Source organism: Phoxinus phoxinus (assembly GCF_949152265.1).
Source record: "Phoxinus phoxinus genome assembly, chromosome: 13".
In the NCBI taxonomy this organism is placed as follows: Eukaryota; Metazoa; Chordata; class Actinopteri; order Cypriniformes; family Leuciscidae; genus Phoxinus; species Phoxinus phoxinus.
In genome coordinates this window covers 14,200,536-14,225,556 of record NC_136888.1, presented here as the reverse complement: position 1 = coordinate 14,225,556, position 25,021 = coordinate 14,200,536, and the positions used below count along the sequence as shown (strand labels likewise).

The 25,021-nt window shown below is 37.8% G+C and overlaps 2 protein-coding genes across 6 annotated transcripts in view; one reads left to right on the top strand and one right to left on the bottom strand.

The window, feature by feature from the left end:
* Positions 1-18,197, top strand: part of daam1a (dishevelled associated activator of morphogenesis 1a) — a 58,286-nt gene extending 40,089 nt beyond the window's left edge. For 3 of the 5 annotated variants that reach the window (XM_079633193.1, XM_079633192.1, XM_079633194.1), the window contains exons 6-25: positions 1,382-1,715; positions 1,959-2,069; positions 2,156-2,259; positions 2,350-2,416; positions 2,502-2,619; positions 3,388-3,526; positions 4,443-4,501; positions 4,689-4,876; positions 5,435-5,713; positions 5,856-5,963; positions 9,017-9,114; positions 10,750-10,834; positions 11,680-11,786; positions 13,124-13,212; positions 13,539-13,707; positions 13,796-13,903; positions 14,917-14,977; positions 15,313-15,444; positions 16,949-17,119; positions 17,708-18,197. In XM_079633193.1, coding sequence (XP_079489319.1) covers positions 1,382-1,715; positions 1,959-2,069; positions 2,156-2,259; positions 2,350-2,416; positions 2,502-2,619; positions 3,388-3,526; positions 4,443-4,501; positions 4,689-4,876; positions 5,435-5,713; positions 5,856-5,963; positions 9,017-9,114; positions 10,750-10,834; positions 11,680-11,786; positions 13,124-13,212; positions 13,539-13,707; positions 13,796-13,903; positions 14,917-14,977; positions 15,313-15,444; positions 16,949-17,119; positions 17,708-17,917 — 2,737 coding nt within the window. In that variant the 3' untranslated portion in view covers positions 17,918-18,197. Of the gene's footprint in view, positions 1-1,381; positions 1,716-1,958; positions 2,070-2,155; positions 2,260-2,349; positions 2,417-2,501; positions 2,620-3,387; positions 3,527-4,442; positions 4,502-4,688; positions 4,877-5,434; positions 5,714-5,855; positions 5,964-6,190; positions 6,218-9,016; positions 9,115-10,749; positions 10,835-11,679; positions 11,787-13,123; positions 13,213-13,538; positions 13,708-13,795; positions 13,904-14,916; positions 14,978-15,312; positions 15,445-16,948; positions 17,120-17,707 lie in introns of all 5 variants that reach the window. The other 2 variants (XM_079633190.1, XM_079633191.1) reach the window with 1 other exon arrangement.
* A 1,016-nt stretch (positions 18,198-19,213) lies between these two features.
* Positions 19,214-24,502, bottom strand: gpr135 (G protein-coupled receptor 135). Its single transcript, XM_079633195.1, has one exon. The coding sequence runs from the start codon at positions 24,346-24,348 to the stop codon at positions 23,017-23,019; it is 1,332 nt and encodes a 443-aa protein (XP_079489321.1). The 5' UTR covers positions 24,349-24,502; the 3' UTR covers positions 19,214-23,016.
* Between the last annotated feature and the right edge of the window lie 519 nt (positions 24,503-25,021).

The following is a 25,021-nucleotide window of genomic DNA, read 5'->3' as shown; positions in this document are numbered from 1 at the left end:
GCACGTCGCTAATAAGTGATTTCTGTGTGAATGAACGGCACAGTTTCGTCTGATACACAAACTCGCACACACTGTGTTTTCAGCATCTTCCGTCTAATATATGAGGACATGAACACATGAACTGCTTTGAGTCACTTCACAAGCTTTTCACTGTTTCATTGAGGAAAAAAAACATCAAATACAAACTGAAACTAAAACAGAAAGACATTCACAGCAAACAGAAATCGATCACTACTAAATACTAAAGTGTACTTCTCAAAGTAATAATAATGTTATTATTTCTAAGAAATATCATACAGGTTTTACATTTATAAAGTTCTATTGTGCAGCATCTTATTTGATAAAAAATAAAAATGCAATGTTAGGTGTAAATTAATAATTATAATTTCATTTAAAAAGTTTATATAAATTTGTATTAAATCATAAAATACAGACCCCCCAAATAAAATTAATTTCATGGGGCCCTACATTTAAAGTTAGCTACTCTGTGGAGTTTAATTGTGAACAAGCAAGCTTACATGTCTACATTCAGACTCAAGGTCTAACAAATATGTGGAAAGCATTTTCTTCCCCTTTAATTAATATCAGGATAAATCTCGATATCGTATGATAATGGAAAAAAAAAAGGTCGCGTTAGACTTCCGCATTGTCATTTTGACGGACGGTCGTAAAATCATTTTAATTTTCATATTTTAAGGATAAAAAGCCATCGCTTTTTCATTTTTATTCACAAACTTACAGGACAATCATATAGGCTAGATTGTGCATTTATTTATTTATGAAGAGAAAGTTGAACTGAGACTGTGGGTCACTTTTCAGGCTTCGACATGAATGTTTGTCCAATAAATCGCAATTAGCTTTGTTACTTTTTATATGAAACAAAGTCAAATTCTGTCCATTTTATCACAACATTCAAACAATAAATACCATTTTGACACTCTTTAATGTGGCGCGAGAGATCACTGTAGCGCCTCAGTTCAAGCGGAGCGTTAGTGAAGGTGATAATTTCTTCCTTTTTACTATGCTACAGAATGAAATAAACATGAATGAACATCAGAAAATATGTTGAAAGATACAGTCCAACTTACAGAAATCCGTATCATGTCTCCCGTGTGACTGCTCAGTGTTTCATCCGCAAAAAGACGCCAATAAAACAGCCCAGTTTTATAAAAAAAACACACACACGTGTATTTAAATGCAAATGCAAAAATTACTAGGAATTTGTATTGCCGTCCCCCAGAAAAAGGGCCAGCAACCGTCTCTAAGCTAAAACAGGAAATGCACTTAAAATTCAGGACATTAAGTTTTTCATGTGTTCTCCTACCTATGAGTTGAAATGTCTTTTCATGCACTTGGCCTGACCTTTATCTTGCTCCTCAAGGTTTGTGACGCGCTTCATAGACCTCGATGGACTGACGTGCGTCTTGAACTTCCTGAAAACGATGGACTACGAGACCACCGAATCTCAGATCCACACCTCACTGATTGGCTGCATTAAAGCCCTGATGAACAACTCTCAGGGACGTGCCCATGTGCTCGCACATTCAGAAAGCATCAACATCATCGCGCAGAGCTTGGCCACCGAGAACATCAAGACCAAAGTGGCCGTTCTGGAGATCATGGGTGCTGTTTGCTTGGTGCCCGGAGGACACAAGAAAATCCTGGAAGCCATGTTGCACTATCAGAAGTTCGCCTGTGAACGGACGCGATTTCAGGTGGGCGGGAAAATTCAAGGCTTTTCACTCATAGCCACATTGGGCCTCATTATTCAAACACGAATCATTCATAAAAAACAGTTGTACATAAATTGTCCCTTTGAATCGAATGCTACAATTAACACAGAGAAATTCGTTCTGCTTGTGTTTCATGACTGTTGAGACTTATGAATGAAATATTAAGAGGTCTTTCTCCTTTGTTGTTCTCATTCTTTCTCCCCAATCTTCTCGGTTTACACATAGACCCTTCTAAATGACTTGGACAGGAGTACGGGCCGCTACAGAGACGAGGTGAACCTCAAGACGGCAATCATGTCCTTCATCAACGCGGTCCTCAGTCAAGGAGCAGGGGAGGTAAGCGCTACTTTCTCCACATCTGCATCTCATTAGATTCAAATCATCCAAGAGTTTCTCCCTGACTTCCAACGTTTCATTTACAGACCAGTTTGGAGTTCAGAATTCATTTGCGGTATGAATTTCTAATGCTGGGAATCCAACCAGTGATTGATAAATTACGGTCCCATGAAAACTCCACGTTAGATCGGTAAGTGCTGTATTTTGAGACGCGCTGTCCTCAAGTACTTGGCCGAGTTCTGTTGAGCTTAACATGCAGTCGTCTTTTATTACTCTTCAGGCATTTGGACTTCTTTGAGATGCTACGAAATGAAGATGAATTAGCCCTCGCTAAGCGGTTTGAAAATGTACGCTCTGTGTCTTAATTCGTTTTTGAATATAGCCACTTTGTTTTCAGTAGTAATTTCAACATTGTCTCTTTGTTTGGTTCAGGTTCATATAGACACTAAAAGTGCCACTCAAGTGTTTGATCTCATCCGGAAGAGGATAAACCACACGGACGCCTTCCCGCACTTTATGTCCGTCTTACAGCACTGTCTTCATATGCCTTGTGAGTGATGTCACTTCCCTTCCATAACAGTGTGAACAAATAAACCTCCTAATATTACCTCATCATAAATAATTCCGCTTACAAAAGAATACCATGGTATATAGTTTTGGACATGCCACCATGGTAATACCATGTTTTATGAACATGAACAATGTTTTTTCATCATGTACACTCCCTTCTAAAAGTTTGGGGTCATTAAAAAAATGATATATATATATATATATATATATATATATATAATATTTTAAAGAAATTAATTAAATTGTTCAGCCAGGACATTAAATTGATCATAGGTGACAGTAAAACATTTACACCAAATATTTCTATTTCAAATAAATGCTGTTCTTTAAACTTTCTATTCATCAGAGATGTACAAACTGTTTTCAACATTGATAATAATAAGAATTTTGAGCAGAAATCTGCATATTAGAATAATTTCTGGACAATCATGTAACTGGAGTAATGATGAAATCTGAAATTTCAATACTGTATACTGTAATAATATTTCACACTAGTATGGTTTTCACTGTATTTTTAATCAAATAAATGCAGCCTGGGTGTGAATAAGATACTTTCAAAACCATGAAAAACTCTAACAGACCCCAAACTTTTGAACAGTAGTGTATATATTTGCATGGTATTGGCCACTGAGCACTTTGCTCTCTGCATATCGGCATCAGCCCTTAAAAACATATTAGTTGATCACTGTAGTGAGCATTGTGTTGTTTGCTTGGAAGTGTTGACATCATGTTTGCTCTTTGCTCACAGACAAAAGAACTGGGACCACTGTGCAGTACTGGCTCCTTCTCGATCGAATTGTCCAGCAGATTGTCCTACAGAACGACAAGGGTCATGACCCCGATGTGGCTCCCCTTGAGAACTTCGACGTGAAGAACGTGGTGCGAATGTAAGTGAGGGACAGTCCAAGAATGTGTGTATCCAAAGAAGTAGTTGTACCCTTTATGTCCTCAATTCCTCTCATTTATTAATATCCTGAGCTTTTAATGCCCTCTAAAACTGCCTGCAATTTGGTAAATTTTGCAATTTCAATTATTTAGCTCTGAAAATTATAATCCCAGAGACATAATCCAGTCTCAGTCAATGTGTTGCAAGCCAGCCATCCACCTGTATCTCCTCACATTTTAGGAAAGCGCCAGGCCATAGATTTTTCAAGATATGACTGAACATGATAATCTTAGAACTGTGTACAGACTGAAAAGTTGGTACAAAAGTTAAAATGAACACATCTTTGTGTCATCTTTCTGCATGGGATTAATTAGAAGTGAGACACAACTTCACTCTAGTTCAAACAAGACGGTCTGGGACAGTTTCAGTCAAATAAAAACAAATATGCAGAATGCATATGGAAAACATTTGGTGGTTTGATCAAATGTTACAGAACTGAAATTTGAGACTCGTTTTAAGGCAACAGGGGCTTCTCTAATTTCTTAACATTTCGCACCGATGTTCCTTGGTTTCCTGCTGGTCCTACCCGACTAATAGGAAGCCATCTTTGTGCTTTTTTAAGAATTATGAATGCCAAGTTTTGTGGTTTAGGGTCACATGGTGATACTTAAAACTATAGTTCACCCAAAAATGAAAATTGTGATCGTTTACTCTCCCTCATGTCTTTCCAAAACTATATGACTTTCTTTCTTGAGTGGAACACGACATTCAACATTCCTTTTATGTTCTGTAGTAGAAACAAAATTATATGGGTTTATAATGATATGAAGGTGAGTAAATAATGAGAGGATTTTGTGTGAACTATCCATTTAGCCATTCATAAGTGCCCAACACTGCTCTCTTGTTCAAATTCACAGGTTGGTCAACGAGAACGAGGTGAAACAATGGAAAGAACAAGCGGAAAAAATGAGAAAAGGTACATGACCTCTTTATTAGACGGATATTGATCTAAGTGAGTGTTTAGCCTCACGAGGCCTTGAATGTGTTTACATGTACCTTCGTCAGCATGGGAAACAGCGATGACATTGCTGATGTTGTCAAATACTGAAGCATTTGTGCATTTTGACTTCAGTTTTTTTTTTCTTTTCTGGCTTGAATCTTAGAGCATAATGAACTTCAGCAGAAGCTGGAAAAGAAAGAAAGAGAGTGTGATGCAAAAGGCCAAGAGAAGGATGAAATGATGCAAACGCTCAATAAGATGAAAGAGAAGCTGGAGAAGGAAAGCAGTGAACATAAGCTTGTTAAGCAGCAAGTGGCTGACCTTTCTGCCCGGCTACATGAGATGAGTAATGTATGTTACATACGCACATAAGCACAAAGTACCTCTTCCAAAACCTAGTTTTCTCTCTGTTGGCAGCTACATTTTAAGGCAACAGCCTAACTGAAATGAAACCTTATATGTGACTGAATTGGAACAAGCTCTTAGTTCCTTGCCAAAATAAAAAAAAAGTATGATGGTTTGCTGGCCGGTTTTGGCTGCAAGTTGTTCTGGTGTGAAAAGAGACCAGATAATCCAGAATCATAATCCCAAATACTGTAGTTCTAGAATGGTATTGAATGATTGCCATATTCAAGTACTATTGTATTTCCAAAATAAACTAAGTTACTTCAGAGAATACTATGGTAATGTCATGTCCAAAATAATCATGGCAGTTCCAGTGGTGCTTGTTTGTTTGTGTATAAGCCAGCAGAACTGAAACAGCCTGGAGCCGTCGTTGCCTAAAAAAATGCAGTGTCAACAGCACACTGGGGTTTGGAACAGACCAAAATGTTTTGATTCATAATTACAACAGATTCAAAGCCTCAACACTTTTGCTTCATGTTTTTACTGTATCTTGTTTTTTTTTAGAGGACAAATATCCCAGGTGGCCCCCCACTCGTCACGTTGGCCCCTGGTAGCATCCCACCTCCACCACCAGGTCTAGCTGGCATTCCTCCTCCACCACCACCTCCAGGTGGAGTACCCCCACCCCCTCCCCCTCCTCCTGGCGGACCGCCACCTCCACCAGGCCTGCCCGGCTTTGGTCCTCCTCCCCTAGGAGGTCTTCTGGGCTCCACGCTGACGAAGAAAAACATCCCTCAGCCGTCCAATCCGCTTAAGTCTTTCAACTGGACCAAACTTGGTGAAGTGAGTTAATAAACGTTTGAGTTTATATAACTGTTTTTTTTAATTGTTTTTTTTTAAATCTATTTGATTCTTATTTATTGTTTAGCTAAGTCCTTTAATGTGTATTCATAGTTTATTCATTATTCATCTCGGTCTCTCTCAGAATAAACTGGAAGGGACATTGTGGCTGGATTTGGATGAAATCAGAGTTTACAAACAATTGGACTTGGAGGATATTGAAAAAACATTCTCCGCTTACCAGAGACAGCAGGTATAAGAATTCTTTGAGAATTTGTCCCCGTCTGTTCCTGTATTGATATCGTACACATTGTTCCAAATGCATTCTATGAATAAGTGTCAAACTAAATTTAAAAACTCACTCTTTTCATTTCTGTACCTCCCTCTGTATTCTCGATTTTTCTGCCTGATATTTACACCTGCCCTTTTATATATTTTCTGATCTAACTAACACTTTCCTGCTCCCTGCTTGCCATAAAGGACTTTCTGTTCAATAACTTTAGACAGGTAAGTGGTCTCTGGTCCTGTCTCTTTAGTTTGGTGATAATACCATGGTACTGACAAATTATATATTTTTTGGACATGTTTTAGTTTGATGGTACTCTCTGAAGTACTTTGGGGTACCATATGAATGGTTAAATCTCACAAATAAATGTCCTGGTTACATTCCACCCCCAAAATCACTGAAAAGTAATTATATTTGGCATAAAGATAATGTTTTGTTGCATTGTGACATTATTTTCAGAGCAATTAAGCACATTTTGCTGGTTACCATTCTTATACAGTACTCTTTACTGTATTACAATAAAAAATAAATGATTTTAAAAATTAAAATAAGCATATAACCAGGGGTGCACATAACTGGTACGCAGGTACGCATGCGCGACAAAAATCAGGAATGCGTAATGCCACTTGTGTTACTACGCGCCTTTGCGTACTTTAAGGGTAACTGTCGCCAAAATGCAACCTAGGCAGTGTTAATATAATTTTTTCACAGACGAAAACTAAATAAAACCCAGTTTTAAATGACGACCACGTCAACGAATAAAAACTAGACGGAAATTAGGGAGGGACGATTGGGGATCCAGTCAGAACTGATTTGCGTTTGTGGAAGATGCGCACATTTGAATTGTAATGTGCTGATCTACCCGGCGGCTCACGTATGCCGAGTTGGCATACGCTTGATGCATGTCTCAAATCGTTAAAAAATATAAACGTCTGGGATAAAGAGAAGAGCAGATATGGATAGATCTGAATAAGAGTGACGACGAGAGCTTTATTCGGTATGTTTTTCTGTGCGAACACACACAGAGACACACACGCGCGCGCGCGACCAGAAGCGTGCAGTTCTGCAGACAGCGCGCTGCGCGCAAGGACTGAATTGAGCTCTCTTTCGCGTGTGAATGGACAAATACACACAACATTATGTCTAAATGTCAGTTTTGGAGAGTATTCACGTAAACACAGTCGGTTATGTCTTTACAGTATGTACAGTGCATCAGTGCAATTGGATCTGCACACTCGGTCTTAAAGTGACAGTGCGTAATAAACCTAATACCTTCTGTACACTTAATATTGATCAAACAACAAAATAAAAAGAGAAAATTCACTGCTCTTTAATATCTTTGATAAGGATTCATTATATTTAATTTATACAAATAAATATATCTGAACAATCAAATAATACTTTAAATACATTTTTTCCAAAGGTGTTTTTTATCATTTTAGGTCAGGGTTTTTTTCACGCTGATGTAAATTTAAGTGTTAAATTAGTTTGGTTTTAGTTAGTTATTTTATGCTATAAAAATGGGAATGTGACGTCATGATTGACAGCTGTGGCCACGCTACATATGGGGTGAGTACCAAACACCATCTCCTGGTACTCATCTGAGTAACTCACTGAAAAAGTTATGTGCACCCCTGCATATAACAGTACAACAAATAATACAATGATAAATATAAATGGATCTTAGTCAGGTTTTCAGTACAGATTTTTTGATCAAGTAATTTTCACAACTCGCAACTTTCAAAACTGTTTAATGGAGTTTTTGTCTACTGATTTTTTTTTTTGCAGAAAGACGTTTTGTAAGCTGAACAATGTTGTTAAACAAAAGTGCAGTCCACTGAAAGGACTGTATTCAATTTTTATTAATCACAGCCTAGTTTTCATTCCTGTCAAAAATTAAATGACGCTACCCTGACTAAGGTCTACACCTTAAAATTCAAATAATATATGGAAAAAAAATAAAATTATGTTAATGAAATAAAAAATGAGAGTTTTTGCATTAAAATGTTTTATGTAAAATGTAAACGTAAAAATAATTAATGTAAAAACATTTATTAATCTTAATTGTCCTAAAATAAATTTAATTTTGTAAGAACAGAACATAAAATCTATTTTATTAAATAGCTTATTTTGATTTTGGAATTAAATATGACATTTTCTTAAAAGGTTTTCACGAGATTCACCCAAATACCATATATAAAAATAGTAATTAATAAATACATTGGTGTATATCAAAGTACCGTCTGATACTATCACGGTACCACCATAGTACTTTTTATGTAATATTCACAGCATTCTTTATGCAGATAATCATCAAATTGTTGTATTTTGTAGCATTGCTTAAAAACACGATGAACCAAATGACCTACTTCAGTTTATTAGTGAGCATTTCAAGATGTCTCTGTTCGTAATTAGCCAAGTTGGATATGAGGCATGCAGTTGGTTTTGCATGCATCTGGAGTTTATGCAAGAGTGAAGGAGACAGATTTCCACCAACTAAAAAACAAATATCCCCGCCTCGTTTTTGGACAGATTCCTTTCCACTCCTTTCACCCACTCCCTCCCTCAAATAAAACCCGGCGTGCCATCATCTAAACACGCAATTTCTTGCTGTCTGCTCCCCAGCTGACACTAAAGTGGAGGAGATGACTGTTTTCAGCCTCTGTTGTTGTGGATGTCTGGTGTGTTCGGTCATGGATATGTCATTAGCTTGAAAAATGACTGTTTGGATTTTACTTTAGAGGCAATTTAAGACAACAGGTGCCCAAAACTGCATTTTAATTGTTTCTAATCACTGTGGTTTTGCTTTTAAACTATGTTATGATGTTCAGAACCACACTGCAAAATGCTTTAGTATCATCCCATACATGACAAGTACACCAACTTAGAGGACAATCAAACACTAATTTCACCAAAACCTCAAATGTGAAATCAACTTTAACCTGCTCTCTCATAGTCCCTCCCCCCTTCATTTTAATGTGATATTGATGCTGACCATAACTCCATTTGTCTTTCTGCAGAAAGAGACAGAGGATGACGCGGTCATTTCTAAAAAGGTCAGAGAATTGTCTGTCATTGATGGTCGGCGTGCGCAAAACTGCAACATCCTTCTCACCAAGTGAGTCTGTAGTTTAGAAACCCATAGACACCATCTTTGACCATTTAAGATTCGTTCACAGTAATAAACATTCCTGCATGACTCACTATCGAACAATTCTCTGTTTACTTAAGCCATTTTGGATGATCCTAGCATCACTAGTCACCATAGCAGTGGTGATAAACATATCTCCCATAAGCTCATTTCATGTTTGATTTAATTATATAGCTGTGAACGAAGCCTGGAATTCAGCTATTTTAAACATGTACTGCATCAATTTTTTTATTGAGGTCCTGTTTACTTTACACCTGGTATTAAGATGCGTTTTGGTTGATCGGATCGCATGTAGATGAGGGAGACATATTCCCATTTACAATTGGTTTTTTAATCTCTCTTTTGTCCACTTTCAACCACTTCTGTCCTGATTTCTTCTAAGGGAGGGTTTATTGGTGGGTAAATGTATGGGTTTTTTCAGATCTTTCGATCTAATGGACAAAATAAGCTTGTGCAATTTACATATGAACGTGCCAGGAGATGACGAAAAAACACACGGAATCAGGAATGGTGAGAGAACATTGTGTTTGGTACGTTTTTCATCTTCAAACCAAACTTGGGTCTCCAGCCGACAAAGTTTAAATCCCGTCCGGCTAGCGCGCTTCCCATAATGTTTACGCGTTAGGTCAGTAGGCGGAGAGTAGGCTTTTTGTGGCTGTTCGAACACATTCGACCACATGAATATCTACAATATGAAAGCAATCTGGTTGAACGCGGTTTTGACTACCTATGGAAGTGGTCAAAAGTGGACTAGCTCGAAACATTTTACACCCAGTTTACACCTGTATTTAGCGACGTCCACTTGCGATCCGATCGACCAAAAAGCATATTAAAGGCCCACTGAAGTGCCTTGGAACGCGCAACTTTGTATGATGCGTTGTCGTAATTTCCACAGGAAGCTAAGGGGGGACATATTTAATGTCTCCTCCCCCTTTTCAAATAGCAATAGCGTTTAGTTTACGCTAAACATATGTGTTCTGTGGTTATGTTCTATATTAGACTTCTCACAGACTGCAAGTCACACTTGACAGCACCATGGAAGCGAATCCGAGCGCTGATGATACACTGGATTCAATAGTAGAGGTTTGAATAAATTCTAGCCATTTTATTCTTAACCAACGTACAGTGAAAACTAAATAAAACTCGAGCGTTTGAGCAACCGAACACACATCTCCAACCCATATTGCTCCATGACGTGTCAACGGCTGCTTTGGCCTGCTGGTATTTATAGCATAGGGGGCGGGACGCTTTAGATTCTGAGCATTTGATTGGACAGAAGATGTGATGAGAAGCTCAAGTCCGCGGTGATGTCATAAATATCCGTGATCCATTTTAGCGGTAGTGAGAGACTAAGTTTTGAATACTTGTATCTCCTAAATGTACATCTTGTCATTGTTTTGGAACACACCAGCTTATTCATAACCTTAAGGCTAACATATTCATAATAAAAGCTAAAAAACTAACATTTTGATTTCAGGGGGCCTTTAATACAGGTGTAAACAGGGCCTCAGATTTTTTTTTTGTGATTATAGGAATATGACTCTGATATTACTTCAATCAAGAAGGCCACACCAGTGATTTACTTAAATCTTTTTCTTGCAGGTTAAAACTCTCCAACGAGGAGATCAAGAGAGCCATACTGGCCATGGATGAGCAGGAAGACCTACCTAAGGATATGTTGGAGCAGGTGAGATCCATCGCCACATACTCCATCAATTAGCTCACACTTTACCTCGTAATTCCTCATGGCTTCTGTCCAAAACAAACCCGTTTTACTGCAGTGGATTGACGTCAAACATTTCAGATCTGTGATTAGCAGATACAGCGTCTGCACAGGCGGCCAGTTTAATTGCATAACCCCGGCAGTCCAAGCCAGGATGTAATTATTGTTTTGCAGGAAATTTTTTGGCAAGACACCATATCGTCCTTGCATTTTTGTCATTCTGAATGACGGGGAAATTTGTTGTAGTTGGTAAAAATATAAACCATACTGAAGCCTTTCCACATGCCTAAATTCAATCTGTTGTGTATATCCTGCTAGTGGAGGCTCAAATCAAGCACATTTATGGTTTAATTAAAACCCGTTCAAGCCATGTTGCCATTTTGGTAATAAAATGCAGCTTTGTATACAGTACCTCACCCTGTTTAACCTTTAAAGCAAATCACCAAATAAGAGCAGCAAGTAAATAGTTGTAACATTTTCCAATCGGACTTATAAAACCTGATTGCCATTATATTGCTTTTCAAGTCCACTGATTGCTGTTGTTTTAATCTGAACCGTAATCAAACAGTTATTATAGTGTGACGGGAATGCATGTTCACGTAATGGATATGTGTTTGATTGCACACATTGCATTAAAGCACTTAAAAAGACTATAATATACTAAATTGTATATTGCTTTATCTTTACATTTTATTTCATGAATAAACAGGCTTTTTTTGCTACTGTATCTTTAAGACTTCTCTTTCAAAACGACCTCTGATTGGTTGGCCCAATTTAGTCATTATAATTCTTTCTTTCCTTCCCTGCAGCTGTTGAAGTTTGTGCCAGAAAAAAGTGACGTGGACCTTCTGGAGGAACACAAACATGAGCTGGAGCGGATGGCGAAGGCAGACCGCTTCCTCTATGAGATGAGCAGGTAACGGTCAATTTAGGTCACTTAGTTTAGGGTGTAATAAATAATGTTCATCAGACTGGACAGAGCTGTCAAAACACAATATCTCCTAAATGGTGCTGCCGCACAACAGCTACAGGTGATGTAGAGGTCAGCATGTGGAAAATAAACTCTTTCACAGGATGACGTTCTTATCTTGGTCTGTCTAGTCTCTCGCTATAATAATCTTTGACTTCAGTTACCAAATGCAGTTTCCCTCAATTTGGCAGTCCGAAATTGTCTGGAAACATGTCGTCATTTTTCTGACCTCTTCAATGTGCGGTTCTTAATGTCATTAATTTTTGTGGAATGTCAGCCAGCAAAGACATGAATATAAAAGCTATGAAGAATGGGCGGCTCCATCAATTAATAAAATATAAACAAGTTGCAGGTGTTACTTTTTAATTATTATTTTAATATGGGAAACAGGACCCGTGTCTCACGAACAGGCGTGCTTTAACAGAACAATGAAAAACCACAGAAGAATATTTGGCTGTTAATGTTACAGATGTTTTGTAGCAATGCATGATGGGTACACCTCTTGTAAATAAATGTTTTTTTTTTTTTTTACAGTCAGTTTTTAAGGTCTATTATTCTATTCTAGTATGCATTTATTTTTTATGTCATATACACTACCATTTATTCTTTATTTTGACTATTTTCCACATTTAGAATAACATTAAAGTCATCCAAACTGTGAAACAAATGTTACACACAAATGTTAAACAAATCTAAACTTATATTTGATCATCCAAACTGTTAAACAAATGTTACACACAAATGTTAAACAAATCTAAACTTATATTTGATCATCCAAACTGTGAAACAAATGTTACACACAAATGTTAAACAAATCTAAACTTATATTTGATCATCCAAACTGTTAAACAAATGTTACACACAAATGTTAAACAAATCTAAACTTATATTTGATCATCCAAACTGTTAAACAAATGTTACACACAAATGTTAAACAAATCTAAACTTATATTTGATCAGTTTAGCAGTAGAAATTCAAACATAGACTAACTAATGTTGACATAAGCAGAAGCCTTTAGATCAAAATGTTTTCGTTAGACACGTGTTCTTTAAAATAAGTAATAAAAAATGGGAAATAATGCCAATGTTAAATCGATAAATCAAAACTTATATTTGATGAATTTAGATTCGATCAATTGTCTACATTCAAAAGACAATTTATAATTGTCACCTAAACTAATTTCAAGCATTAAAGCATTTTTTTTTAAGAGGATAAAATCTGGTTGTGTAAATGAGATCTCAAATATTTGTTGTTTTGTTTCAATTCTCCTTTTAAACTGCAGAATCAACCACTACCAGCAAAGACTGCAGTCTCTTTACTTCAAGAAGAAGTTTACAGAAAGAATAGCAGAAATCAAGCCGAAAGTGGAAGGTAAATTCTGATACATCTATCAATCATATGTGTTCTGTGGTTATGTTCTATAATAGACTTATCAATCATATGTGTTATGTTCTATACTAGACTTCTCAATCATATGTGTTCTGTGGTTATGTTCTATACTAGACTTATCAATCATATGTGTTCTGTGGTTATGTTCTATACTAGACATCAATCATATGTGTTATGTTCTATACTAGACTTCTCAATCATATGTGTTCTGTGGTTATGTTCTATACTAGACTTGTGTGAAATAAAGCATACAAACGCCTTGTATGTTATGTAAGGTGCAATGTAAAAATGCAATTTGCCTCCCACAGCTCTCAATAAAGCATCTAAGGAGGTTCTCCAGAGCAGGAATCTTCGGCAGCTTCTGGAGGTGGTGCTGGCCTTCGGGAACTACATGAACAAGGGCCAGAGGGGCAATGCCTATGGCTTCAAAGTGTCCTCTCTCAACAAGATCGCTGACACCAAGTCCAGCATCGACAAGTAAGTCAGCGCTTCGGTTTGTGCAAGTACTGCATATTAAACTCCAACCAGCCATGCACTTACACAAGCTGTGTGCGTTTCTCAATAGAAACATCAGTCTTCTGCACTACCTGATTACTATTCTTGAGCAGAAGTACCCTAAAGTCAGCCTGATTCATGAGGATCTGCACAACGTTCCAGAAGCGGCCAAAGTCCAGTAAGCACTAAAACAATCAAGTCTCACTATTGCACCCACTTAAGTGGTTTTAAAGAGTGTGTGTAATGAAATGAGAATGTAGGAAGATGCTTAGGATTCGGCTAAGTAGGATCAATGCCATTGTTAGTCCAGGAACAACATTTTAAAAAGATATTCCTGGTTTATTACAAGTTAAGCTTACCGTAATCGACAGCACTTTGTGGCACAAGTTGATTACCACGATTTTCCACTTATTATCCTTTATTTTCATTAAAGGGGTGGTAAAGTATGATTTCACTTTAGTTAGTCAAAGAAATGCTGTTTTTTTGCATTTTCTATTCATCATGAAAATCGTGGGGGGAAAAAAATCAAAATTGATTTCAACATTGATAATAATACATATTTCTTGAGCAGCAAATCAGCATATCAGAATTTCTGAAGGATCATGTGAGTAACGAGTAATGATGATGCAGATAATTCAGCTTTGCCGTCACAGGAATAAATTCCATTTTAAAATGTTATAATTATTTCACAATATTACTGTACTGTATTTTTGTTCAAATAAATGTGGCCTTGTAAACACAAAAGACTTCTTTGAAAACATTTTTAAAATCCTACCAACCCTCGAAACGACTTTTTAAGTGTTGTGTACAATATATGAGAAACCAGGAGCAAGTTTGTCCTGAATAGTAGTGTGTATTAAACCCCAAATATTGCTTTAACAACAAATCAGATGTTAGGGATAAGGCATGAACAGTATCAGCCTATCATTTCACTCAGATTTTGGGGTAGATTATAGTTCGGGATAGGGTTAGCACTTTGTTAGACCGGAATGTTGTTCCAGGACCAACAAAAGTTGTTGATCCGGGAACATTTCCTATTTGGCAAAACCATAGTCACTGTGTGAAGATAATGTTTGATGTGATTCATTCCTCAGCCATTCGAAATGAGATTAAAGGGTCTGCAAATTGTCCAGTGAAACATTATCTCTCATTATCTCCCTCTCCAACTTATTTTTCTTCCTTTTTTCCCAGCATGACTGAACTGGAGAAAGACATTAACAATATGCGCACTGGCTTAAAAAGCGTGGAGACGGTGAGCGACATTCTCTCGTTTTGTCTACAATTACAACGAGCTCTAGTCCAGAGCTTATGAGGTCATCCAGTGTAGCAAATGTATCTATTTATAAACCGCTGTGCAATATAATTGATTAAAACATTATTTATGGGTTAAACGCTTAACTAGAACTTTTGAAGTTTGAAGGCCTTTCTAGATTGCTAAGGTGTTTTGAGGGATCACTAATGGCTGGGTATTTGGGATGAATTGTCATTTTGCTCTAAATTGAATGCACTTTTTCAATTCTTTAAGTCATGGCCTTACTTGTGTCCATTCCTTCATCTTGATAGCAGTCTCTCTCTCTTTCTCAACAGGAGCTGGAGTACCAGAGGGGTCAGCCTCAGATCCACGGCGACAAGTTTGTGTCTGTTGTGAGTCAGTTCATCACCGTTGCTGGTTTCAGTTTCTCTGAAGTGGAAGACTCTCTTCAGGATGCCAAGGAACTGGTAAGATCGAAAGCACACCACAGTTCACTGAACCTAAGGAGATAATAGATGTTAAAGGTTTATGAGGTTTGAACATAGCAAGGCCTGTCACTTTATCTGGCCGCTTAAATGTGAAAGCTCGCATAAAGTCGCTCCGCTGCAGCTTTGAAGACGCTGTTAAACGTCTGAAATGACAGATGTTTCTGGCACACGTAACTCCGAACTCAGACTTGCAGAAGGCAAATCGCTGTTTTCGTTGGAGTTTATCGGGTTTCTGACCGTCTGTGTGGACATTGGAACCGCTGGAAACATGGGCCGTAATCTTTAACGGCTATAGGCTGAAGATCAGTTTCAAAGGCAGGCTGGTTCAGTCTGATGGTGCTCATGAAGCTGCACATGGACTTGATGCTATTGCAGCTGTCCACTTCTCTAGCTGCTTTTCTAAAGGGTTGGCAAAGGGACACATGAAAGCTTGATCTTAGTGAGAAGTTGAGGATCTAATTCTGCCATATCTGGATACCGGTTTCAAATTTCATTTAAAAAATAAATAAAAGTAATAGCCTACTTTTATTCAATAAGGATGCATTAAATTGATCAAAAGTGACAGTAAAGACACTATATAAAGACTTTTATTTCTTTCTATCATGAAAGAATTGAAAAAAAAATCCGTTCCCACAAAAATATAAAGCAGCACAGCTGTTTTCAACATTTATACTTATAAATGTTTCTTGAGCATCATATCAAAATGATTTCTGGAGCATCATATCAAAATGATTTCTGAATGATCAGGTGACTCTCTAAAGAGTAATGATGCTAAAAATTCAGCTTTGCCATCACGGGAATAAATTATATTTAAAAGTATATTAAAATAGAAAATATATATTTTAAATTGTAATAATTTTTTACAATATTGCTGTTTTTAATCAAATAGATGCAACATGAACATAATAGACATCGTTCGGTCAAGAACATTAAAAAAACCTTATCGACCCCAAACTTTTCAATATGTTTTTGAAAGAAGGCTCATCATGCCTGCATTTATTTGATCAAAAATACAGGAAAAACAGTAATATTGTACAATATTATTACAATTTAAATTAATAGGCTAGTCTTCTATTTTAATATACTTTTTAAATTGTATTTATTTTTGTGATGCAAAGCTGTATTTCCAGCATCATTACTCCAGTGTCACACGATCCTTCAGAAATCATATAAAAAAAATGATATATATATAAAGTTGTTTTAAAATGATATTTCACAATATTACAGTTTTTAGTGTATTTTTGATTAAATAAATGCAACATGAACATAAAAGACTGAAAATATACAAAATCTTACTGACCCCAAACTTTTAAACAGTAGTGTATATGGGAAGGAGATCACTAGCGGCCTGGACCTGATCGATTTATTACGCCTGTTTTTTTTATTACTCGCTAAGTTCAAGTGCCAAAGAATCCTGCATAAAATAATGATTATATGACATGAAGAATCACCCTGCAATGTCCTTGTCTTTCATTCCACACAGTTTGAGAAGGCCGTGAAGCACTTTGGGGAGGACGTCACACGCATGCAGCCCGATGAGTTCTTTGGCATCTTCGATCAGTTCCTACAGGCCTTCAGTGAAGCTAAACAGGACAATGAGAACATGCAACGACGCAAGGAGGAAGAGGAGCGCAGAGCCCGCATGGAGGTGCAGGTAATGTGTCCGTTGCAAAGCCCTCTTAAAAGTGTTGGACTAACTTGTGTTGGTCACTTTAGTGCAAAAGTATACAAAAAAGTATCAGAAGTTTACTTTAGTCAAGATGCACCAGCTTACTTGATTTTAGGGGAACTAATGATTTCACTTGTAGCCACAATCACTACTTGTCTGTCAGACGGTCGTTTTTAGTCATTGTGTCAGGTTCAAAATAGTTAATCTCCAAAAATAAAATGCATCTCAAGAGCTTTTTTTATCAAAAAGAGCAAGAACATGTTATATGTAATGTAAATCCTAAAATATTTTATAAATTAATAGACAAAGTGCAGAGCTGTGCATTTCCCCCCCAGTAAAGATCCTCATCATTCAGCAAACTCAACATAAAGACATGGGACAAACATAGGGAAGGGGGTTATGAAGAATATGTCCCTATTTAACAAAAAAATAGTATCTTGCCTATAGTATACCCTGTGTAGTATGTTGTACTGCACTATTCTAATTAAGCAAACTAAACACCTCCACAATGACAGCCATTAAGACAAAAGGAGAACTTTCAGTCGTGATTAATGGTAATATGTCTGTCGACAGCTCAAGGAACAGCGTGAGAAGGAAAGAAAATCCAGAAACGCCAAAGAGAACTGCGAGGAGGATGGAGAATTCGACGACCTGGTGTCTGCACTCCGGTCCGGGGAGGTGTTCGACAAAGATCTGTCGAAGATGAAGCACAACCGCAAACGTCCCGTCAAACCGAGCGCAGAGAGCAGCAGAGAGAGGCCCATCACCAAACTCAACTTCTGAGGAGCGCCGCCTCCTGCTGGTAGAGCTGAGACATTACACCCCGTGTGCACAATGCTCTACCACCGTTTGTTATCCAGGCCCCATTCGTGCTGACTGCCAAAATACTTCTGGAAGATTTATAGAGGCTTTTCTAAACATGTAAATCAGTTGACAGTGTTTGTGTTGAAGATGACTGGAGTTGCGCACCAAGGACACCACAGTTCTCCCCAGGGAAAGAACCAACAGAAAGGGCTACATGCTTTATAAAGCATCATAAAAATAAATAAAAATAAAAAACGTGCACCCATTTTCATAGTTTTGCTTCCCTGACAACCAGAAACTCTGTTTATTTCTGTCAGCTCAGATACTGCATAGGTTTTTGTTGAATTTTTGGTAGTGTTCAACCTGGACTATCAAGAAACAGGCCTCGTTTTGCAATACGTGGTGATGTAAACACTAAAAGTCAGTGTTTTCGGAAGCAAAAGTGATGTTTGCCAAGTCAAGGGATTTGAATGATAAAACCAGTGATGCTTGTATGGTGTGATTGGCCTTTTTGTAATAAGTATTTTCCATTTAACTCGAGCACAAGTGATTTTTTTGGTATAAAAAAACAACGAAAAAACTGTCCATTCCAGACCTGTTAAAGCACAATGCACAACTTTAGAGAAAACGACCTCTTGTATAAAATTTCATTGAAATTAAAGTGTTTATTATAATCTACCGATGCCATGTATTACATGTACTGAAAGGAATTATAGTGGAAATATGCTGAGGTATTGTAGAGAGACAAAAACGACATGCACAATATACTTTTTTTTGCGGTTACCAAAAAAGAACATTCATTTAATAGAGCTGTGGATGCAAAACCTGCGTCTTAAGCAAACCAAACTGTCTGCCGTGCATGTATATTCTTGTAATTTCTGTGTTTAAGGTTGTATATATGTACATATACCCAGTGTTAACTCTTCTGACCAAGGCTTTTTCTTAGTCCTTGACACAATTCTGTGCTAATAATTTTTCCTGTTGATCAGATGCCATTAAATCTTTTTCACTAATAGTTCTTTGTAATACTTTGTAATAGTTTCCTTTGTTGGCGGGATTGTTTCATTTTCTTTATTTATAGAATTCATTTGGATGTAAGATATGTAATCAATAAACAAAACCCTGAGGGTCATTCCATTGGTGTATGACTGCTGATTTGCGTGAATGATCTGAATTCATTCTTGAACTCAACAAGATTTAAGTGAAAATGAATGAAATGAGTGTCAATGAAGAGTAATCAATCACAGTCATTACTTAAAGGAAGCAAAAATGGATAAAACATATTCAAACTTTATTTCAGGCAGAATGCTTTCAAAGAAATATGGCAATGTTTAATAGCTAAAGTGTCTTAAAAAATTATAATTTGAGTATTTAAAAATGATTATGCATCTCTTCACTGTTATTGAAAAGAACATGGTAAGCTTGTTTAAATGGTAAAAAAAAAACACATTTAATATGATAATTTATGCCTGCTAATACCATCTCAAAAATACATCCATTTCAAGGAAGGTTTCACATATAAAAGACCCTGCAGTGCTTTTGTAAGGTTGGATTCTCAACACAATATACCTCTCTCTAAATCTCTTAAGACGGGTCTTACATTCACATAAATCCTGATAAATGTTTCAAGAAAAAGTCAGATTTTCATCAAATAAAAAATATTTAGAAGCACTGATATATAGAAACATGAATGCTGGTTTAACCCCTCACATCAAACTAATAAATGGCAGTCTGATGCTACAGTCATATACATTTATAAAATTCATAATTTGATCAATTCATGCTCCAACGTGACGGACTGAAACAATGGAAATTGTTTCAAATATTTAAAAACCGATATTAATGCATTCTGTGTTCTGTAAACCATGCTACATTCAACATTTAAGGCAGTTTGTTGTTTATACAGGTTTGATGTTGATCTTCCAAAATGGCATACTTCAGAAAATATTTAATCTACTTTTTCTGTCAAAAAATGCTGCATTTTTGTCAGTAATATAATATAATATGCTTTTTTGTGTTACAGGTTATTAAACGGAAATTATATCCCATCCCATTTTATTTTATTTGTCTATAAATGCAGTGTGATTAGGAGATCTTGTTACTACATTATATAATGGTTTTGGATGCCACAGCATGTTTTGGAAATGTATGTGTAAAAGGTGTGTATAAACAAGTAAAGAAATACATTTCACAATGATGAAATGAAAATGTTATAGCCCTATTTCTTAAAGACCATGTCAATATGACTGATCGGTTAGTTAGTTACAAAACTCTCAACTCTTTTAAGTTTGGCTGATAAAGGGGCTATATACAAATTTTCATGTGTCAATCACTTTTTGATTGCCAATGTGTCTGCACAAGCTTATAACGAAATGTAAATACCGAGACCTTCTCCGACTTCCTAGATTGTCTATGAAAGCCTGCGTAGACTGATTTTTACGTGAATGACGCGAGACGTTTTTGGCGGCAAATAAAAAGAATGTGACGCTTCATGTGATGTGTTCGTTCGGTAGCCTATGACGTCGCGTGGTGGGCCAAACGGCCGTTAGCTGGTTCCCTCGACAAAACCCCAACATGATTTTCCCATAGGCTTTTGAATAAAAACAAGCACTGAGATCAACAAAAGTTTATGATACTTGCACGTTTCTTCCATCAAGATAGTAATCACAGATGAACATAACTTCTATTCATTTTGAAACCTAAATGCAATCGGCAGAAGTAAAAAGCTAAAGGTAGGCTAAACGAATTCGGTCCCACGCATTCAACGTTCGGCGTGATGACGTTAAAAATGCAGAAAAAGCGCGTGTGTCATACAAAGAAAATGGATTTATTCAGACTATGGTCTCAAATCGCCAGATCTGAATTGTTTCCATAATATATAATCAAAGTGGGCTACAACAGTGTCTCATGTTCGATACGTGTGCACGAGAGCGAAGATGAGGAGTACGTTTCTGGCTGCAGTTCACTTAATGGCCACCGGTGTCGCTAAAAACAAGGTTTTTTGGAATTCTACATACCGGTATATAGCCCCTTTAATACTCCAGGTCAGCATGAACACCTCAGAGCAGAAGATGAAGATGGTTTTAGGCTATGAGAGATTTATGTAATCATTCGGCAATCGGTTCTTTCACAGTGTTGTAAAGCATTTGCATTAGGCTCAAGATGGACTTTCATCTTGGCACTTCACACACACATACACTAGTCTACACAATATGCTGATTCATTACAATGATTCAGTTATACTTGGAGAGTTTGGTTGGTGGTAGCAAAAGTGTTAAAAAACACAGCGACACTTTATAATGACTTATAAGTAAATCATAAACATTATTAGAGTATATAATGCATAACAAATCTTAAATTCATGTACCGGTACATTGAAATAGTCATAACATTTATTTAATTTTATAGGCCTATTTATATTTAAAGCTGAAGAATATAACTTTTTACCACTGTGTCGCTAATCGCTATGAGTCGTCCTGTTTGTTTTGAGCGACACAGTATAGCCTACAGTGGCTGCATCTGAAATCGTATACTTCCCTACTATATAGTAGGTGAAAAACAGTATGTGACAAAATAAGTATGTCTGAATTCGCAAAAAACACTCGGTTGACCTGCTACTTCCGGTGAGATTCTGAAGTGTGCATATGATGGACACTTTACTATCCCATGAGGCCATGGGAGAGGATTTATGAATGGCAGTGAAGCGACATAACCCTATGGACGTAACTGACACTGGTAGGTCACATGATAATGACAACATGGTAAATGTAGTGTGTCCAGATTACATTCATACTACACACATTTATAAAGAAACATACTTTTTAGTGATTGTGAAATAATTTAAAACAAGTACCTACTCAAGAGACTATGCGATTTCGGACGCAGCCACTGAATCGACCAATGGCGTGAGTTGGGGGCGGGGTTATCTGTTTCTTCACTAAGCTCCACTTTTTACATTTCCACTAGGTGGCGCTAGTGACATAGAAATGACATACTTCAGCTTTTTAAAAAAAACAGGCAAAATAATGCTCTTTTAAACATTATATAATGCAATAATGTTAGTTAATTTACATTCAAATAGTTGGAACTGGCATGAAACTGATTCATACACTTCCATTTATTTGAATGCACATGATTTTCTGAAATCTGAAGGGAGGTAGGCTACAGGTGAATTTTTCTAAGTCAGCAAAATGAAAAGTTTTTTTTTTTTGTGCATCGTGACTTTATACCTAATAAATAAAATCTGCAAATTAAACTTGTTAAATATGTACACATTTGCATTGCCAATTGCAAAATGATATACACCCTACAGAAAATAGCCTATAACAAATTATTTTTTTATTTAAAGTGATTTGATTAGTGATTGTCAGCTCCTTTAGTCAAAATCTTAATTGTTTAACTAAATATTTAGTAATACACTTTTCATGTATAAATATATGTTACATAAATAGCATTATGTTTTTATGGTCTTTAAATATAGAATGACCCATAGGAAAGAAAGACACTGACCATTACCAGTATAAATATAATTTAAGGAGACAATCTGATATTAAGGGTTTCTAGCTCATATGTTCATTATGTTTACTGTATGAGCAAAATATCAAGAAACGGCCTCTGGTATATGCAAACATTGTGAATGTGATATGCAATCATACAAAAAAGTTGGGTATTATGTTGCATGTTTCCACTAGTTAAAGTTAAGGTAGGCTGCAAAAATGTATTTGTTGAATCCTTCCAAAATTAATTTCTTTCAGCTTAAAAATGTATATAGCCTATGACATTGCATTAGAAAAGAAAATCAAACCACGTGGAATCTGAGACTCCACTAATGTCCAAATCCAAACTTGTTTGTTAAAATCTAAAGCCTAACAAACTTCTCTTTGTTTGTGCTGCTGCTATATGTTTGGTTAAAATAAATTCCACCTGATTTGATTTTGTTATTCAATGCAATAAATGTCATTTTAGATTTTTAACTGTGACCCAAGTAAATTGTTGGGCCCACCTGTAGCACCTCCCTTCGTTAAAGTGACAAAGTTACTTAATATAAAATTACAAAGTCATCATAAAGTGTTAGCGCATTACAAACTGGTGTCAGCAGTCTCAACTTTGGGCACCGCGGGTTCAGTGATTGTATCCGGATGCGCGTCTCTGCAGAAGAACACCGCCGGGTTTTTACAGGCCCACATGGCCACATCTCCCCCATTGGCCGGGCTGGAGGAAGACAGGCGGCTGTTTGCCCCGTGCCGGCTCACGTACCGGTCCCGAATCCGGTCGGCCCGAGTCCGGACCGTGTCCCTGCGCTGCGTCTGCGTGGACAGGTACGCAGCGATGTTTCTAGTCCTGTATCCCTCCTCTCTGCTCCGGCCCAACAGCATGGATATATTCGGGTTCCTTATGGCATAAATCAGCGGGTTGATGGCACCGTTTGCCCAAGCCATCCAAATGGCCAAAGTATCCATAGCGGGGTTGAAAGAGTATCTCCCGAGCGCGGTGATGATACCCATCAGACAGTAAGGGCCCCAGCAGAAGATGCTGAACACGATCATGATGAGCACGGTGGTGGCGGTGCGCATCTCGCTGTAGAAGCGCAACAGGTGCGCGTAAGTGGTCACCGGCCGCACCCTGATCTCCGACAGCCGGACGGTTTTACAGATGTTATAGTGGCAGAAGCACATGAGGGCGAAGGGAAGCAGGTAACACACTACTATTAAAGCGATACTGTAGGTGGTGCCCATCCTGGAAGTGCCCGAGTGGAACACATACATGCAATGGTAAAAGCCCTGTTTGTGCACCACCAAGCGCCCGGAGGTCTCCATAAGCAGGTACCAAGGAAACGAGAAGAGCACAGCGGAGAACCAAACGGCCACCAGGAGCTGGATCGCTCTCCTCCGGCCGATTTTGGCTTGCGGCTGCCTGACAATAGCGTAATACCTGTCAAATGAGATGAGAGTCATGGTCAATGTGGAGATAATGCCGAAGCAGGTGTTAAAAAACCCGTTGGCGATGCAGAAGGGCTCCCCAAACATCCAACTGCCATCCTTGCTGAAGAGCATCATGAAGGAGAAGGGTAAACAAAGAACGGCCGTGAGGAAATCAGAGAGGGAGAGGGACATGATGAAAGCGTTAGTGACCGTTCTCAACTGCCTGTGTTTGATTATAACCACCACGACCGCTGAATTACCCAGACTGGACAGTAAGAAGATGGCCAGGAGGAGCAGCGCCTGCGCGGCCACCGCGATGCCCTGGAGAACCGAGTTCCCCTCCGAACTCCACACTGGGGGGTTGCGGTTCATCTCGCCCCCGGCTGTATAGCTGCTGTTTGCAACGGGTTTGATGCTCACAATCTCTAAAATGAAGCCCGAACCTGACATGTTGTCCACGGTCGTGTTGCTGATGCCGGGGAGATCCATTGGACACGGTTAGGGCGCATCCACAGGGGGGAAGAGAATTCATCCCTTGTCAGTATCTCCCGTGTCCGTATCACAGTAAAATGAGTATGCGTTACGATGTCACGGATGGTCCCTATGTAGTTCTTTGATGCCATACACTGTGCTTGGAGTAAATAATGCTACCCCGTGCCCTCCCCTGTCACAGATTGAGCGGACAATGCTGCTCTCTTACTGTTAATGCGAGAGAGACGAGGCGAAATGAAGTCCTTCCGCTAGGGGGCGCTGGGAGGCCCAGAAAGCCAACTCACCATTGAGATGCATTCAGATTTTACGACAGTTTGTGTTTTACTGGAAAAATGTTTGCTCTAAAGTGTATCATCTTTAAAAAAAAATTAGATTGAATGGATTGATATCGGAAATGGACACGGATATCGGTAGTATAAATGTCTATTAAATGTATTTGTAAAACACTTAATCGAATGTGCACCAGCATCTGTGATTGGTCAATTCTGACAAGCGCTGAGAAAAGTAATAGACACCGCTGATAAAGCATCGTTTGCTCCAGTTGTTGGGAGCTAACATGTCAACCGGATTGAACCAAATTCTCAATTGAATCAAAGTACTCATTGTCAGACGAACTAGGATTAATTTACCAGAGGCGTAGGTTTGATTTTGAGATTGGTGGGGACATTCC

Bases quoted from the DNA above. Each gene is read 5' to 3' on its own strand.
- gpr135 (XM_079633195.1), bottom strand. From the start codon at position 24,348: ATGGATCTCCCCGGCATCAGCAACACGACCGTGGACAACATGTCAGGT.